This window comes from Chenopodium album, chromosome 5 (genome assembly GCF_948465745.1).
Source record: "Chenopodium album chromosome 5, dcCheAlbu1.1, whole genome shotgun sequence".
NCBI classification, from domain to species: Eukaryota; Viridiplantae; Streptophyta; class Magnoliopsida; order Caryophyllales; family Amaranthaceae; genus Chenopodium; species Chenopodium album.
This window is the reverse complement of record NC_137838.1, coordinates 69,294,874-69,311,924: the sequence shown is the minus strand read 5'-3', so window position 1 is coordinate 69,311,924 and position 17,051 is coordinate 69,294,874. Positions and strand designations below refer to the sequence as shown.

General features: G+C 31.6%; 1 protein-coding gene across 1 annotated transcript in view; it reads right to left on the bottom strand.

The window, feature by feature from the left end:
- LOC145633069 (cytochrome P450 81Q32-like) overlaps window positions 1-8,052 on the bottom strand; it is a 43,850-nt gene extending 35,798 nt beyond the window's left edge. The window contains exons 1-2 of the mRNA XM_081685364.1: window positions 7,189-8,052; window positions 4,761-5,375 (exon numbers count right to left, since the gene is read on the bottom strand). Coding sequence (XP_081541490.1) covers window positions 4,761-5,375; window positions 7,189-8,052 — 1,479 coding nt within the window. The remainder of the gene's footprint in view (window positions 1-4,760; window positions 5,376-7,188) is intronic.
- Between the last annotated feature and the right edge of the window lie 8,999 nt (window positions 8,053-17,051).

The window sequence follows — 17,051 nt, the reverse complement described above, 5'->3', positions numbered from 1 at the left end:
TTGATATGTCAGCTTGATGTTACCTTCAGGAATTGAGGACAATTCCTTTTTAAGAGGAGGAGTTTGATGCGAGAGCATAGACACTACTTTTGGGCCATATTGACTATTGTTGACTTGATCAAGATCGGAAAATATTTGAGCTTGATTTGAATTATTTAGATGATTTTCCTCGTAAGTGGGATGTGACTTAGGTTGTATTTATTTAGTTACTATCTTGTTATTAATCCTAGCCTTTTATTTTGTATGGTTTAGATTTAATGAGGTTTAGGGTTTTATTTCGATCATGTACTAGTGCCTCCTTATAAAAGGAGTTACTTTATGATGTAATAGGAGAGACTTGTTTTGAATATTGAAATTATGAGAGTTTTTTCTCTTCTTTGAGTTCTTTGTGATCTCTCCTTTGTGGTAAAATCTCAATCTTTATCAAACTTTGTGGTTGATTAGATTGAAACCCTTGTTTCTCTAGACTATGTGACTAGTGAATCAAGTTATTTTGCTAGATAATCTTGGTGTTGATTATTTTAGCTTAGATCTTGATCCAAGATCATATCTTTATTTTTTCTTGCACTCAAAAACTCGCAAAAATTCCTCAAAAATAGATCTTTGTTCTTCTTTTCATATCAATTAGTGAAAAAATTTCTAAAAAATTGTGAAATATAACATAACTTATTTATTTTCTTCTAAATTACATAGTTTTGAAATGTAGCTTGAATTATTATTATTAATGGACTAATTATCTAAATATGTATTTTAAAAGTTTACTATGTTTACACTGCAAAAAAAGTTAAATTAATAATAAAAAGTACAATATAGGAAATGATATCACTATAACTAAACAACACTAGATTTTTGTATAAAAAAAATTAAAAAAATTAAAAAAAAAATTGAAAGGTCCAAATTTTTTGATTGGTTTTTTTTTTTTTTTTTTTTTTTTTGGTAAAGAAGAAAGATTTTTTTATTGGCTAACTAGAAGGGTCTACCTTTTTTTCACACAATTAATCAAATCTCACTAGAAAAACTAATCTAGACCCCAAACACTAAGAAAAAATAGTTAGACCCCAAATACAATAATTTCCAAAATGTTGGACACCATTTATGATCTTAACTCTTAGCCTTTTCGTGGTCGCCTTAAATAATCCATGAATGATTTACAAGATCCTTGCAAATATGTTAGCAGCTGCCTAATTTTTTTGCCCCCTTTACTAGTTAATTTCTACTTCCTATCACGTGTTAAGATAGACACATTCAAACGACACATATACTAGTATACTAGATTAAGCCTGTGCGATGCACGGTTTATTTGAATTTTTTAAAATAATTTATATATATATATATATGTTTATGTGCTAAAATTTGTTATAGATTTAGATAAAATTCCTGATATCAAAAGATAATATTTTATATTTAATTAATTTAAACTAGAAAATCTCATTCACCAATTTTGCTTACGTGTCATTTAAGTTATTTAATTTTAAAAGAAATTAATATACTCGTATTTAATTGGCTACTACTAAAATTTATTATCCTACATGGTGCGCTGAAAAAATTAAATCTTATGTATGGCTCTGTAAAAACTCGGGAAAAAATTCTTCTTATATACTACCTCCGTTACATATTATTTGCAACAATTAGACATTTTCCTCTCTACTTTATGTCAAATCGTTGCAAATAATATGTAATGGAGGTAGTATATTGTAGACACCCAAATGTGTCTCCCCAAAACCAAACCCAGTGATGAATACCTTTCATGTCATTTGATTATCGAACAAAGCGAAAGTGTGAAAAGTCTAGTGATGAGGATGTTTTTATTAAAATATCTCTTCTTTCTATTTTTGAAAATATTTCTTTTCTTACCTTATTTATGAAAAACGTGCATTCCAGTTTATTTTGGTCCATAATAAGGGTCCAATAATGGTGTAGTTGGATAGGGCTTGAAAAGACCTTTTCCAACGATATATTATAAGCCCAATTCCGATGAATAATGAGGAAGTTATGGCCAAAATACTAAACTGGGCCCGATTTGCTTTTTATATGCGGCCCAATGATCTAGAGGAGGGCCTATTATTAATTATCATTCATAAATCTATTAGGATTGATAGTCTTCTAGAATACTCTAGAAGGTTCTCTTAAATCCTAATGGAGTTAGGATTGATAATTATGTTTCAAAGAGTTTGAAATTGAATAAAACTACTCCTTTTTAGAATCCTTGTTTTGTACGAAGTGGAATATATTCAAATTTTATTTTCGTGCCTCATAATCTTTATCCAAATTTTATACGATCTTGAAATTATCTTTCCAATGATATATTATAATATTAAATCCGAGTTATAACGAAAAAGATATGAATGGAATATGAAACTCTATCCAAAACTGACACCCTTCCACTATTTCGGCCATATCTTTTTATCTACAAATTATTTTAATCTTATTTAAATTGGGTTGGAAAGTAGAATTCAAGAGCTTTCCAACGACATATTATATGACTTATTTTAACTTTTGGATCAAAAGATATGATAAAAACAAAATCCGCAAAAATTGTTTCTAGCGCCTGACGACAGGATTAGCGTCTGGCGCCACACCTGGTGTCTGGCGCTAATGCTTAGCGCCTGGCGCTAATGACTGGCGTTTGGCGCCACGCGAGTATTTGACGCTGCAATCGTATTTTATTCTTTTCGAAACTCTGATTCGTTTTTTATCACATCCGGCTGATTTTCTCTATAAATAGCCTCCTAAAACCTCTGTTTTCAATCATTAATTTTCATCAATTTCCATCAATTCTTCTCACCAACTCTCATCAAGAATCTCTTGATTACTCTCTCTCTCTCTCTTTTCTAAACTAGCTTTTGCATACAAAATTCCGCATTCACAAGATCTAGAAACACCTAGCTAAGTTCGAAGTTGCCTTCGCCCTAGACGTGAAAGGTTTTAATTTCAGAGGATTTGGTCCCAAATCTCTCTTTCAGTTATTTAATTTAATTGTTTGATTTTATATTTTCCTTGAAGTTACTAACGTGTGTATTTTGTTATTAGAAAGAGGTACGAGGTATCCAAGTAAGTACTTTAATTGATTTATTGATATAGAAATCATGTTTAGGTTGTTATTATGATTCCTAGTGTCATGTTAGGGTGTTTTGATCTTCCTAGTATCATGTTTAGGGTAACAACTATAATTTCTAATATCAAATATGACAATTGTGATTCCTGTGATGCTTCCTATTTTCTTTCCTAATATTCATGTTAGTATCATGTTAGGGCTATATATTTGATCTTTATGTTTAGTGATATGCTAGGGTTTGTTATTAATCTTATTAGTATCATGCCTAGGATCTTGCTATTATTATTATGCTTTAGCATGATTATTTCAATTATGATTATGATGATTATGTTGCTTGATATTTATTGTTATTGCTTGATCACGCCTTTTATGCATGTTTAAAGGGTATTGGTACTTGTAATCACGCTTAATAAGATAATTAATAATCTTGTTTAGGTTTAATTTGATTATAATTCAAGTGATCGCCAATAATAGATTTGTTTGTGCATTAATATTCAACCAACATAGATTAAAAAGGTTTAGGGTTAACCTATTGATTGCATGTTAGTCAGAAAGCGCACATGAATACGAGCAGAATAAAGTAGAGGCCTATTATTAGGGAAGGTTCAATCTCTTTTAGGTTGGATTTGTACCTTCATCCCCGAACTACAAGTCATGGTTCCAGACCTATACGAGTTGACGATCTCCTGGATCGTTAAGGGGTGTAACCTTCACCCTGTGAACGGTTTACAAGTTCCTAAAACTTGTTGGCGACTCTTTTGCTCTATCTTCTTTCCCTTTAGACGCCACTGTACTTAAGTGTATGATCACAATGGGGTTCAAGTTTGGGATAATGCTTGAAATATTCCCTACATATATATATTAGATTTATATATGAAATCAACATTAGTGTATAAATAATGTTACATTGTATTGAAAATTTTAATTTACAACAAATTAAAAGATAAACATAGCGATTGATTTTCAGAAGTGTATAAATATATATAGAGAAATATATAAATATATATAGAGAAATATATATTTAGATTATATAAAGAGTTGAATAGTTGATTTTTCATTGGTCATCACAATATCAATTCATTAATGCGTGTCTCATAAGAGTCATGTCTTTTCTTGTACTGATCCATTGGACCGCTCTATTTGTGATGATGATGAACCACAAATTAAGCACTAATGTGAGGGATACTAAAAACAAGTTAACAACTATAGTTTGTTACTCTAATTTCTCTACTAATAAAAATCTTGACTAGTACATGATTCCATGCCTAAGCTTGGGTTGATAAAAAAAAAGTTATTAGTCAATTATGATCATTGAGTCAATATTAAATTGTGCAAATTAATTATCTTATTAGCTATGAGGCACACACAATAAAAATAGTAATACTAATACGAGTAGTATTCTTTTCCTAATTTGAAATTATTAACCTGAAACTTGTTTTTTGTAAGGTGAAAAGAACGCAACCTTATTAACTCGTATCTTAGTTTATATGATAATTTATTTAACAAATAAATACTTAGAAATAAGTGAAATAAAGTAAGTATATAAAAGGTCTTAGCTCGTTATTTGATTAACGGTACACAAGAACTTATAAATAAAGTCATATAAAGTAAAAGATAACATATAAATAGATCATACATCCAAATTTTAAAATAACATAACCCCTCAATATTACAAGCCAGCTAATAATAAACATAGTTAATTAACTTGGAGTTGAGCAAGGACATCTACCATTGAAGACCTAAGGTGGCAAATTACCTCTGAAGGCTTTCCCTCATGACAAATATTGGCACCACTTTTCATTGTGATGTCTACTACTCCATCCTCAGGTGTTCCCCAATCAAAACATTGTATAAGTGTAGCCAAAAGCAAAGTGATGTTTCTAGTGGCAAAGGCGCTTCCGGGGCAAGACCTTCTCCCAATTCCAAATGGAAAAAATTTGTACCCTTCTGTCTCATTTGCAAACCTCTCCGGCTTAAACATGTTTGGTTCGTCCCATAGGCTAGGGTCCCTTTGTATTGCCCAAGCATTGACATAGAGCATAGTGCCTTTTTGTACATGGAACCCTCCAATAGTGCAGTCTTTGGACGAGAAATGTGGGAATAGCAATGGTGCTGGCGAGAAAAGTCTTAAAGTCTCATTGACTATCCAACGAATGTAACTCAATTTTGGTACATCGGATTCGTCTACGAGTCTTCCTCTGCCAACGAGTAGATTAATCTCCTCCCTTGCTTTTGAGATTATTTCGAGGTTATTTATGAGGTTTGACATTGCCCACTCCACTGTTGAGATTGTAGTATCCGTTCCTGCTAATAGTTGCATCTGACATATAGATAATCACATTTATTAATATATATTATGTAACACTCCCTCTGGTCCATTTATTATAATAAAAGGAAACTCTATCAATTCTTAATTTTTATTATTTCCTAGTATAACATTACCACATTTATTAATTTTAACGTTACATGTACAATATGCGATACAAATTTGCATTGTCAAAAGAATAAAGTTCACTTTGCCGGTTCAAAAAGGTTTCATCACAAAGCCATGTGACAGGCTGACAGCAAAATAAGTACCTTCTAACTTGTATATGTGGGGCACTTATATTTGTTGTTTATTTAGTCTATACTTCAACAAATATTACACTCCCCCTCACATTATTGATGCTACATTAATGCATGTCAGTTTCTTATTATGAACCATTAGTCATCCTTACTTGTGATGATGATGATTGATGACCATAATTTAAGCTATAATGACAAGGGGATACTAAAAACGAACAACAACAATAGTCAATATTGTCCTTACAAATAAATATTGCATTTACTACATCTTTCATAAACTAGGGATACTTACGCGCGAGATGCACGGAGTTGCTAGCCCTTCGAGAAGAATTTTTACAAATAGTCTTTATGTCTTATAAATATTTGTACAATTTTATTATATCTATTTGCATATATATCCCTATTAACCAAGTCATCATACAATTTTTTACTCCAAAAAAAAAAAAATGGAGAGACTAAATGATGCTTTAAATATTGAAATAAACACAAATAATTCATCTACTAAGCAAATTGAAAAGACAATTTTAAGGTTTTTGAATTCAATGGGAGCAAATATGTAAAAGAACATTTTTTAGGGATATAAATTCCCATGCACTATTCATAAGAGCTTTCTTAAACTTTTTATAAGGTAGGGAAATTGTGGCAAACTAGGATAAAATCTTTTGTTACTTTTTTTTTTATCCTACAAAAATTCTAGTATGTTAAGGAGTTTACCTACAGAATAATATTATCATTCTATTTATTTCCATTTTCTTTTTTGCTACTTTATTATTTCTATTCTCCGCTAAGGATGTCAGTCTTAAATGGATATTCGCTAACCCGACTCACCGCTTTAAATAAATAGACGAAAACACAAATTAAATAGATTAGAAGCAGGTGATGGATGAAGTGGATGATGAAACGGATGTGGATGGTACTTTATTCCACCCGTTAACCATCCACCTACCGTTTTAACATATATTAAATATTATATCTAAGAATTTTAATATAAAAATATTCAAGAAAATTACTTTTTTTGTTGCAAATTAATTTTTACAAGCAATATATTGTGTCCTTTTGATAAATAAAATAGAGCTAAAAATTATTGTATAAATAACCATGAATAGAGTTTATGTGAATTTTTTCACTTTTAATATTCATCCATTAGGCATCCAAGCCACCCGTTGCATCCTTGGATGACGGACGGGCGGGTATGGATGATGGGTGAAATGGGTGTGGATGAATATGGATGAAGCGATTAGAATAAGGGATGGATATGGGCGAAACTTCACCCGATCCGATCCAAATCCGATCCATTGCCATCTCTATCATCCACATCATTTGCCACATAAAATTTGTGACAAATTTTTTCCAAAATAATATTATTAATTTGTGATTTAAACTAATATATTTTCCAAAATAATTTTATTAGTTTGTGATTTAAGCTAGTACATAATTAATGGCAGCACTCATTTTAGTATTAATCAAATTTATGCATTGATTTGACATGTACTAAGGTCAAATTGTCATGATTAATTACTTTTTATGGAATTAACACGTAATTCTAGAGGCAAAGAGAGTAATCTTACCAAAATGAAACTTTTGATGAATTCATCAGTGTAGCAATCAGGTTCAACTTCCTGCAAATCTAGTAATTCTTCAATCAAATTTTTTGTTACAACTTCCTCATTATAAGATGATCTTCTTTTAACACTTTCTCTACTCTCATCAAGCAAATTTTGTAAATATTCATCTCTTTTCTTCCAAAGCTTTTTCAAATTTTTCTCAATCCCTCCAAAGGGTATCCACCTCAAGATGGGAAAGAAGTCACACATTGTCATGGGACTAGAGGGTATCAAATCCATATTTTCCCATGGCTTCTCATTTATTGTTCTCATCACAAAGTTATGCGCCACCCTTTTCAAAATATTATTTAAGTTCACTTTTCCAGACGCACCCTCAGACTCAGTCTGAAGCTCTAAGATCATGTTATGGATCTGAGCTTTTCGGGTGGAGCTTCCTTCATTAAGCTTACGAAAGGAAAACATAGTTAAGACCCCAACACGTCGGAGATTCCTCCAAAGGTCTCCATATGTGGACCATATGAGGATCGAGTAGTTGTATCCTAAAATCTCACCAACAATGGACTTAGGTCGATAAGCAAATACATTGTCGTTTTGGTTGAGACATTCTTCGACAGCCAATGGAGAAGAGACAACCAAAAGAGGCTGACATCCTAAACGAAGGGAGAAAATTGGGCCATAACGCTCAGAAAGGGTTTGCAGTGTTTTGGGAAATGGGGGCTTGAGTAGGTGTAGGTGACCCCATATAGGAATTGATGGTGGACTAGGTGGGAGGTTCTTGTTCTTTGCTTTAGATGGTAGAAGGATTTTATAAAGGAAGATTATAATTGAAAAAAGAGATAGAAACAAGTACATTTTCTCAATTTCCATGGTTTTTTATTCTATGAATGTAGGTGTTTGTGATAAAGATATTGTTACATTTTAAAGTGGAAGAGAGTATATATAGTCAAAAAGGCCAAAGGTCAAATAAAAAGATTCCATGGTCTTATGTGGTGGTCAAAGATGATGAGAATGCATGTGAGACATGTGGCTTGTAGCATGTAAGGAAATAAAAATAAAATAATATTTATTAGGAAATTTAAGATTTTTAACATAAAATAAAGATATTTAAATGTAAGGAAATAAAAATAAAATAATATTTATTAGGAAATTTAAGATTTTTAACATAAAATAAAGATATTTAAATGTAAGGAAATAAAAGTAAATCTATATTTATTAGGAAATTAAAGATTTTCAACATGTAGCCTTCAAAAAAAATTCTTAACATATATGGAAGATATTATTTAAACTTTTAGAAAGGATAAAATGAGATTATATCCTAATTTGATTATTTTCTTCATGTAGAAAATATTTATTAAGGAAACACAAAATTGACAATCTTAAATTTCATTAATTGATAAACATTTAATTTTTTTGAATGGAAGTATTCATGAAAAAATTTCAATAACAGTCGGTAAAAGACACATTTTGCAGGTTACAAACTTACAACCATCAAAGTTTATTTTTGCAAATGACAACAAAAAAGTCACCCGACATTTTAAACTACAACCAAAATTCAATTTTCGGCCACTTTCAATAGAATATGACTTGATTATATCAATAAATGATTCCGAATTAAACTAGTATTGACTATTGGTTAGGCGTTATTTTTATATCAATAAATGATTAATGACGTTATATTTTCATGAAAGTGGTTGAAAATCGAATTTTAATTGGTTGTAATTTAAAACTTTTGGTGATTTTTTTGTTGTAATTTGCAAAAGTTAACTTTGATGGTTGTAACTCGTAAAATAGATACTTTTATCTAGGGTTGTACAGAGTTTGGTCTGGAACGTAACCAAACCAGACCAAACTGTACAGAGTTTAGCGGTTTGGTTTGGTTTACGGTTTGGAAAAATACGGTTTGGTTTCGATTTTTTGGGAAATACGGTTTGCGGTTTGGTTTGGTTTTTAAAAAATTATAAAACAAACCAAACCGTAAACCAGTAAACCGCATTTTAATATTTATATAATATTTATAAAAATTAAAATAGTTATTATATATTTTAAAAAAGAAAAAAAAATAAAAAACATGAAAAATCATTAGAAGACGGTCAGTAATTCAGTATAATACTATACTCCAAGATCAGTTTAGCTCCGGCAATCATTGATATCGCATAATGTAGCCCCTGATGTTGTCAAGTTGCTGCCAATTATTAAAAACTATAATGTAGTATGATTTTTTTTTTTTTGGGACAAATGTATTAAGTTTTTTCCACTGTAATTTGTTATGTATTATTTTTATTATGTGTTTTTGTGTTAGCACTTGATTAGTTGGTTGTTATTTTATTAAAACTTTGTAGTGTAATTTAATTCCTTTGGGCTAATTATTTGAACTTTATTATAAATTTATTAATATTTGACAATTTTTAGGAAAAAATGTCGTCTCATCATAAACCGCAAACCAAACCGCATTATTACGGTTTGGTTTGGTTTGGTTTCAATATTAATATGGTTTGATTTGGTTCGGAAAATTGACCAAACCGTATTTTGCGGTTTGGTTTGGTTTATACTCAAACCGCACCAAACCAGACCATGTTCACCCCTTTTACCGATTGTAACTGAAAAAAATTTCAAGTATTTTCTATGATAAAAAACTAATACTTAATATTACGGGGTTTTCACCATATATCGGTCCCTGAGTTTTTTTGTTTATTCACCATATACCCATGAACTTTTTTGAATTCATCCTATACCCTCGAGTTTTCACAAAAATACACCATATACCCTTAAAGACTAATGATTGTGAACTTTGTCAATCATTAATATTATATTAATTATGACCCGAAACCACCCTAAATACATTCCCTTACCTCCGAAATCACCCACATTTCTTTTTCCCACCCTTAAAACCACCCAAAATATCTTTTTTCTCATCCTCAAAATCGATCATACGGATATGGTCATAAAGATTTGGAGTGGTTTCAGGGATTGGACAAAAGAGAGGAGTATGTGGTTTTGGGGATGGAGGGAGAGATTTAAGGTTTCGATGCACAATTAATCAAATTCCACTCATCTTGTTATCATTAGAAGTACATGGTGAATTTTTGTAACAACTCAGGGGTATATAATGAATTTGAAAAACTTCATGGGTAAATGGTAAATAAACAAAAAAAAAACTCAAGGGTATATGGTGAAAAAATTGTTAATAGTAAGAAAAAGTTGATAATGGTGTTTGCATTTAGTTCATTTTTTTATATAATTAATAAATTAATAAATTTATACTAAAGGCGAATATCAAATGACACATGTCATCACGTGATTAAAAATTATCTCGCGGATTATTTTTTACAAATTTGTTCCTAAAAAACTTGCCAACGACTCCCTACTTATATGTCCGTATTGTATAACATTCATTTCCCACTTTCAATAATTTTCAAGCATTATTCACACATTTTAAGATAGGCACACTTCATCAAACGACACCTGCAGTACACTAGGATGTAAACATGTTAAATTTTTACTTAGAAACTAGTTATTGACCCAAACGATGCCCCGGGTCACTATAAAGTTGTAAGTTTGATAAAAACTGAATTTAAAAGGTTAGTGTTCAACTATATTATAAGTGAATAAAAATATAAGGAAAACATTTACGATTAATGAGTGCTAGTTTTAATCATTTTACTTTACATAATTTCATAAGAACTTTTTGTAAAAAAAATATTATAATAACTTATGTAATTATTATGGATTACTTTGTATTAAATCTAGAAAATTAGCATCCAAGAAATCAAGAACCATTAGTGTGTGATTAATGTCTTAATGTGCAATTATTTAGATGTTACATATTATGGAAATAGTAAGTACAAAAGTTACACATATGAAGAGTTTTACAGTAATGAATGATGACATCACGTGACACATTGGGCTCACGTGACATGTGGTGACAACTCATATGGAAGGAACGGTGGCACATGGTGGTAGCATGTTGTCCCTTGAGTTTTAATATATAACTAGTTTGGGGACCGGGTAATGTCCGAATTATGTTTAAATACAAAATGAAAAATTTATTCTGAGTTTAAATAATACTACATATGTTGGAATCAATATCTTAAATTTAAATAAAAAAAATAAAAATGATAAAGTTAGTCGGGGATAAAAAAGAGAGATGCAATAGTTTTTGTTTCACACTGAACTAGGGAATTGTATATAACGCTTAAAAACTTTTAGAATCCTTAATAAAAAGTTACAATTCATGTATGAATGTTAATCTATTTATCTATAAATATAACTAAAGAAATTACAGTTGATATCATTACTTTTCATATATCAACCTTTTATAAAAAAATTTCCCACCAAAACTAATAATGACATCATTATTTTTTTCAACATAAAAAAATGGAAAATGGTAAATTATAAATACATTTTCTTAACAGATTCTATATTTAAATTGACTAATTATGCAATTTTCATTGGAGAAATTAAAGGAAGGTCGGACAATTTTATTTTCTTACAAACATTATCCTTTTCTCCTACTCAGTATATTTTATACAGATTATATGAATTAGGGTTTTCACGCTTTATTAATTTCTCAATTGATTAGATTTTGCTTAAATTATTTGTACTACATACCTATTACACACATATAAGCTAAAAAATATTGTTAAAATCGTAAAATAATGTTAAAATTGTAATCCCCCATATTTTAATTTAATTATAATTTATTTATATATTATTCTTACAATTATATTTATGGCAATTTCATCAAATAAATTATTTTTATGAAAGGATTTAAAATAAACTAGTGTATTTTTATTAATTTACAAGTAATTCTAACATAGCCCAAAACCCAAATACTACTCCTAATCTAATTAAGAAACCCAAAGCCCAAATAAAACCCTCAAAAACCCTCACTTTCCTCCTCCTTCTCACGTAAAAAAAAAAAAAGAAAAGCTTTCATATTTTTTTTCTCCTCCTTTCCTACTGTTTTCACAAAGAGAAGGAAAAAAAAAAAAACAAACCTGCTAACTGCTGCCGCCCCTGCCGCCCAGCAGCCACCGCCCCTGCCGCCCAGCAGCCACCGCGCGCCGCCAGCAGCCAGCAGTTCGACTCCTCCCTTTCTCCTTCCCCTTATTTCTCCTTCTCTTATTCTTGTTATTTTTAATTAAAGCTTTAATTTTTATTCGTTTTGATATTAGGCTTTGATATTATGTGTAAATTACAAAAGATTATAAATTTATGGGTTTTAACATGTTTAAAGTATTATATTAATTTTTAGATTTGAGTATGTATAAATTTAGGGTTTAAAGTGTTGATTTTTCATGTTTTAAGGCTTAATAACGTACTAAACAAATTACTTAATTATTCTATGTTCAAAGTATGTCAAAATATGATTATTTTGGTTGTATATAAATTTTCAGATTTAATAAAGTTTCAATTTTTATGGATTAGTAGTGTTAATTTCATGTTTTTATGCTTCTAAACCTATAAAATATTTATTGTGGGTATTTTGTGATTGAAAAAGCTTTGAACTTTATATTCTAATCTTAATAAAAATTTTCAGATTTTATACCTTTTATTTTGAAGCCTCTAATTGCATTGAATTGATATATTCTTGGGTTTTTAACACACTAACTTGCTATATAATGACTATTTCAAGTAATTATGCTTATGGGGTTATTTTATATATTTAAAACAAAATTTCAGATTTAATTACCTACTTTAAAGTTGCTGTAATTTGATATAAAACACTATGTTTTCATAATTCTAACATGTAAACTTAAAATTGGGATGTTATATTACTAACCTTGATTTTTGGGGACAATCTAAAGACTTTGTTTTGGTAATTTAAGAGGTTTTAAAGTAGTTTAGTATTGCTGTGATTTTAATTGCTTTGGTATTGATTTATTCCTAATTGTTTGGTTTAGGAGAGGACTTTGTAGAAGGCGACTTCTAGTTTTAAAGTGGCCAACCGGATTGTTTACACAAGGTACGTACAAGATACGAAACCTTGCTTGTAGGTGCATGTTTAAGGACGGATCGAGAACTTAGTATCATGTATAGGATTGACTGGGTTAAATTGTCTGGTTATACATTGTGAATTTCAAATGATGTGCACTAGTTTATAATGCAAGTATTATGTGTGCTTTATTTATGCAAGGTGCGCTGAAAGGCAAAGGTATGTGATTGGTGTAAAGATCAAATAATTACTCGTTCAGGATTATGTAAACAGGATGAGTAAAGGAGAAATGCAAGTCTTGTAAGACGAGGTTAAGGTTTTGGGGTGCCTTATGCACTCAAGGTGTTTATACACCGAGGTAGTAATGGAATAAATAGTAAATGTTGCTTACCACTAATAAATCAAGAATTGAAATTGGAAAGTTGTTTTGCTTGATTGAATTGATATTGGATTAATTGTATTGTTATGCATATGAGTCATCACCAAGTTTAAACCTGTAAATCACGTAAAGTGCAAGATGGATGAGCAATAAAACTCTAGATTGGTGCACTTCTGGAGTAATGACAATCAGGGGTTGGGGTACATGGGGTATTAGCCGTGTACTTTTCTCGAGGCCGTCTGATCTACGAGTCTCTTCTTTCAAATATTATTTTTCTAAAACTAGGAGTTAGGTGAGATCTCATACTAACTACGGTCACGGAGTCGCGCCCGTGGTCATTGGATGTTTATTGATGTTTCCGAAATGAGGCATGGGGATTTTCTTTATTGATGTTCCAAATGGGACATGGGTTGGACAACCTTGTCTATTGCTAAATCCAATGAAATAAATAAACGAGTCAGTTAATATTAAATAGTGAGGTCTTAATAAATTTGTGAATAGAGTCGTGAATTGAGTCTATATTTAATGATGCTTGTGCTTGAATATTGGTAGCATGTTAGGTATTTTCTCAATTCGTTTTCGCAGCTTGTATGTACTCAGCTTTGCTGACTGCGTGCTTTTGTGTGTGTCTTTCTTTGGTCATGGCCTTCGCCTTTCAATGACCCTGTGACAATCCAATTTTTACACTTGTAATATTGGGGAGCAGAATAACCACAGGTTCTCACACATGCAGCATTCATCAAGGTTGTGGGATCTTGAGTAGAGAGTTGGTGGTTTCCATATTATTTATTTTGCAAAGTTTGAATTTAATTTAATTTGTTTTTAGTTGACGCTAATTCTTTTGAGTTTGAAGTTATTAGGACTCTGAATTTAAACACTTACTACTTTTATTGGGTTTTGAATAAGGGCCTTAATGGTTCCATCTTGTAATACTTATTTTGATTTAATTCCTTTGTTTTGAGGTTTATTTAAAACTGTTTTGGTTTTCCGCTGCTAATTTCTGAGATAGCCTTAACGTTTGAACACGTGGCGGTAGCACACCAGTAATTCTCTTGAAAATTGTTCAGGTTATATACAGGTTCTCACAGGTTTTTAAGAGAGAATTATTGGGGTGTTACAAAGTGGTATCTGGGAGCTTAGGTTAGATTTAATTACCACTAAAGCCAATTAGCTTAGTATGACTTAGGCGCCTATTCAATGATTTAAAATTTTAATGACAAATTTTTTTTTTTTATCCATTTGAAACTAAGTATGTTTTAAACCATTTTATTTATAACAAATTTGAAATTTTTTTTTTTTCTCTACTTGGTGAGTTTTGGGTAGACTTAAGAAGGGAATGCATGCATACATCATACGCATATTTTTTTTTCCTCTCTTTTGCATTTAATTATCACATGAAGTATTATTTTCTTATTTATTTAGCATGTTATAATTATGTTCTAATTGATTTACTTCTATGATGTGCTTGTTTTATGCTTTTGAATGTTCTTTGCATTGGGTTAACGTAGAAAAAGGATGAGCGACTCAGTGATCACGTCTGAAAGCGTGAGTAATGATATTAGGAACAACCCCATTGCTATGTCTGAAGATGAGAGTGATACTCGAAGTGACGGTACTGTAGAAAGGTTTGAAAAGATTATGACGCCAACTAATCCAGATGAGGAAGACTACCAGTACTTACATGAGTTTAAAACAGCAAAGAATAAGAAGCATAAAATTAAAACCTACCAAAGAATGTTCCATGATTATACTCTTATTGAATTTCCAGATGAGGATGAGCTAGAATGGTTACAACCACCACCTGACGATCCAAATGCTGGGAAGAGAGCTACTAGAAACCCAAATCCTCTCTACAAGTCAATTATTATTGAAGACTCAGATGACGAAAATGACCTTGATTTTGATGTTAATAATTACAATGAGAAGAGAGATAAGAACAGTAATGTGTTACCTTGAGGATTATTTTTGTTAGGATGGAGTTAGCATGAATAAGGCATTTGCCATTGATAATAGTTATTAGAACCTCATTATAATCTGATCTGGATGGTATTTTAATAAGTAGCTAGTGCTACATAGTTTTTATTTGGGATTGAGACCTTTATATAAGTTATAATAAGAAGTTGATATTTTATTTTCAAGAACTTCATTTCACTTTTATTTGGGAGCAAGAGCAAGTTTAATTTTTGTAATCATATACTTTCTGGGAAAATCTCTTTGTTTATAATCGAACTTAATAAGAGTATCGCGGGATGGGAATTTTTTTTTTTTTTTTTTTATCATTTAATCCTGCGTATGAATCGTGCTTATATTGTGTGATATTTTGCTTGGGACAAGGGGGTGCAATCTCAAGGTACCCTTTTGAACCAATTTATGTGATAAATACGATATTGTGATTCAATTAATATATGTGAATAGAATTTGGATTTCATTTAAAATGGAAAGCACATTTATTTTATTTCAGGCGTAGAGCTAGAATGGTTGAGAACGCTGCCTTAGCTGATGCTATTCGTTTGTTGGCCGAAAATGTGATCCAAAACCGGGGAGACCAAGTCGACCCCCAAGCTGAAATGTTTAAAAAGCTGGCCCAGGTTAGACCACCAGTTTTTAGGGGAGGTGCTGACCCTACTTTCCTAGAAAACTGGATTCGGGAGTTTGATAAGTTGTTCGTGGCACTCAACTGTCCTGAGGGTATGAAAGTGGATCAGGCTGCTATGTACCTTAAGGACGAGGCTGATATATGGTGGAGAGACAATGCTGTGACCGTTAGGGCCAAACCTGACTTTGGGTGGGAAGTGTTTAAGACCTCCTTGAGGGACAAGTTTTACCCCCCATTCCTGAAGAAACAGAAGGCTCAGGAGTTCATAAGCCTGGCAATGGGAAACATGTCAATCTCTAAATACTATAATAAGTTTATGACCCTTTCTAGGTTTGCTCCCGAGGTAGTACCAACTGAAGAGCTGAAGGCTCAGAGGTTTGAGCAGGGGTTGACTGACGAGTTACAGAAAGACCTAGCCGAAAAAGTTTTCAAAACCCTTGACAAGGTGTATGAGAGAGCTTCCCATCTATACCATCTGAATACTAGGACTGCTAGTGCAAGTGCTAGAGCTGGGGAAAAAAAGGAAGGATTTTGGGAAATCTGAGAACCAGGGTAGTTTCAAGAGGTCTAGGAATGGACACTCATTTGATAGGGGTAACCAGAATGTTAGTAGTTCTTCCAATGCTAACAATGGGGAGAGAACCTACCACTGTAAGAAGTGTAGAAGGAACCACCCTGGGAGAGACTGTGATGGAAATTTGGTGACCTGCAGGTTCTGCAACAAGAAGGGACACAGGGAGTATGAGTGTTACACCAAACAGAGACAACAGGGAAACAGTGGGAATGGCGGGAACACCCAGCAGAGGCCTAACAATTACAATAACCAGGGGAACAAGGGAAATGGTCAAAATGGGAAGTTTGGAAATGGTAGCAACAATAACAACAGGTCTGGCAATGGCAACAACAACAACTCAGGCAACAACAACAATGGGTATCAGGCAAGAAATAACACTCCT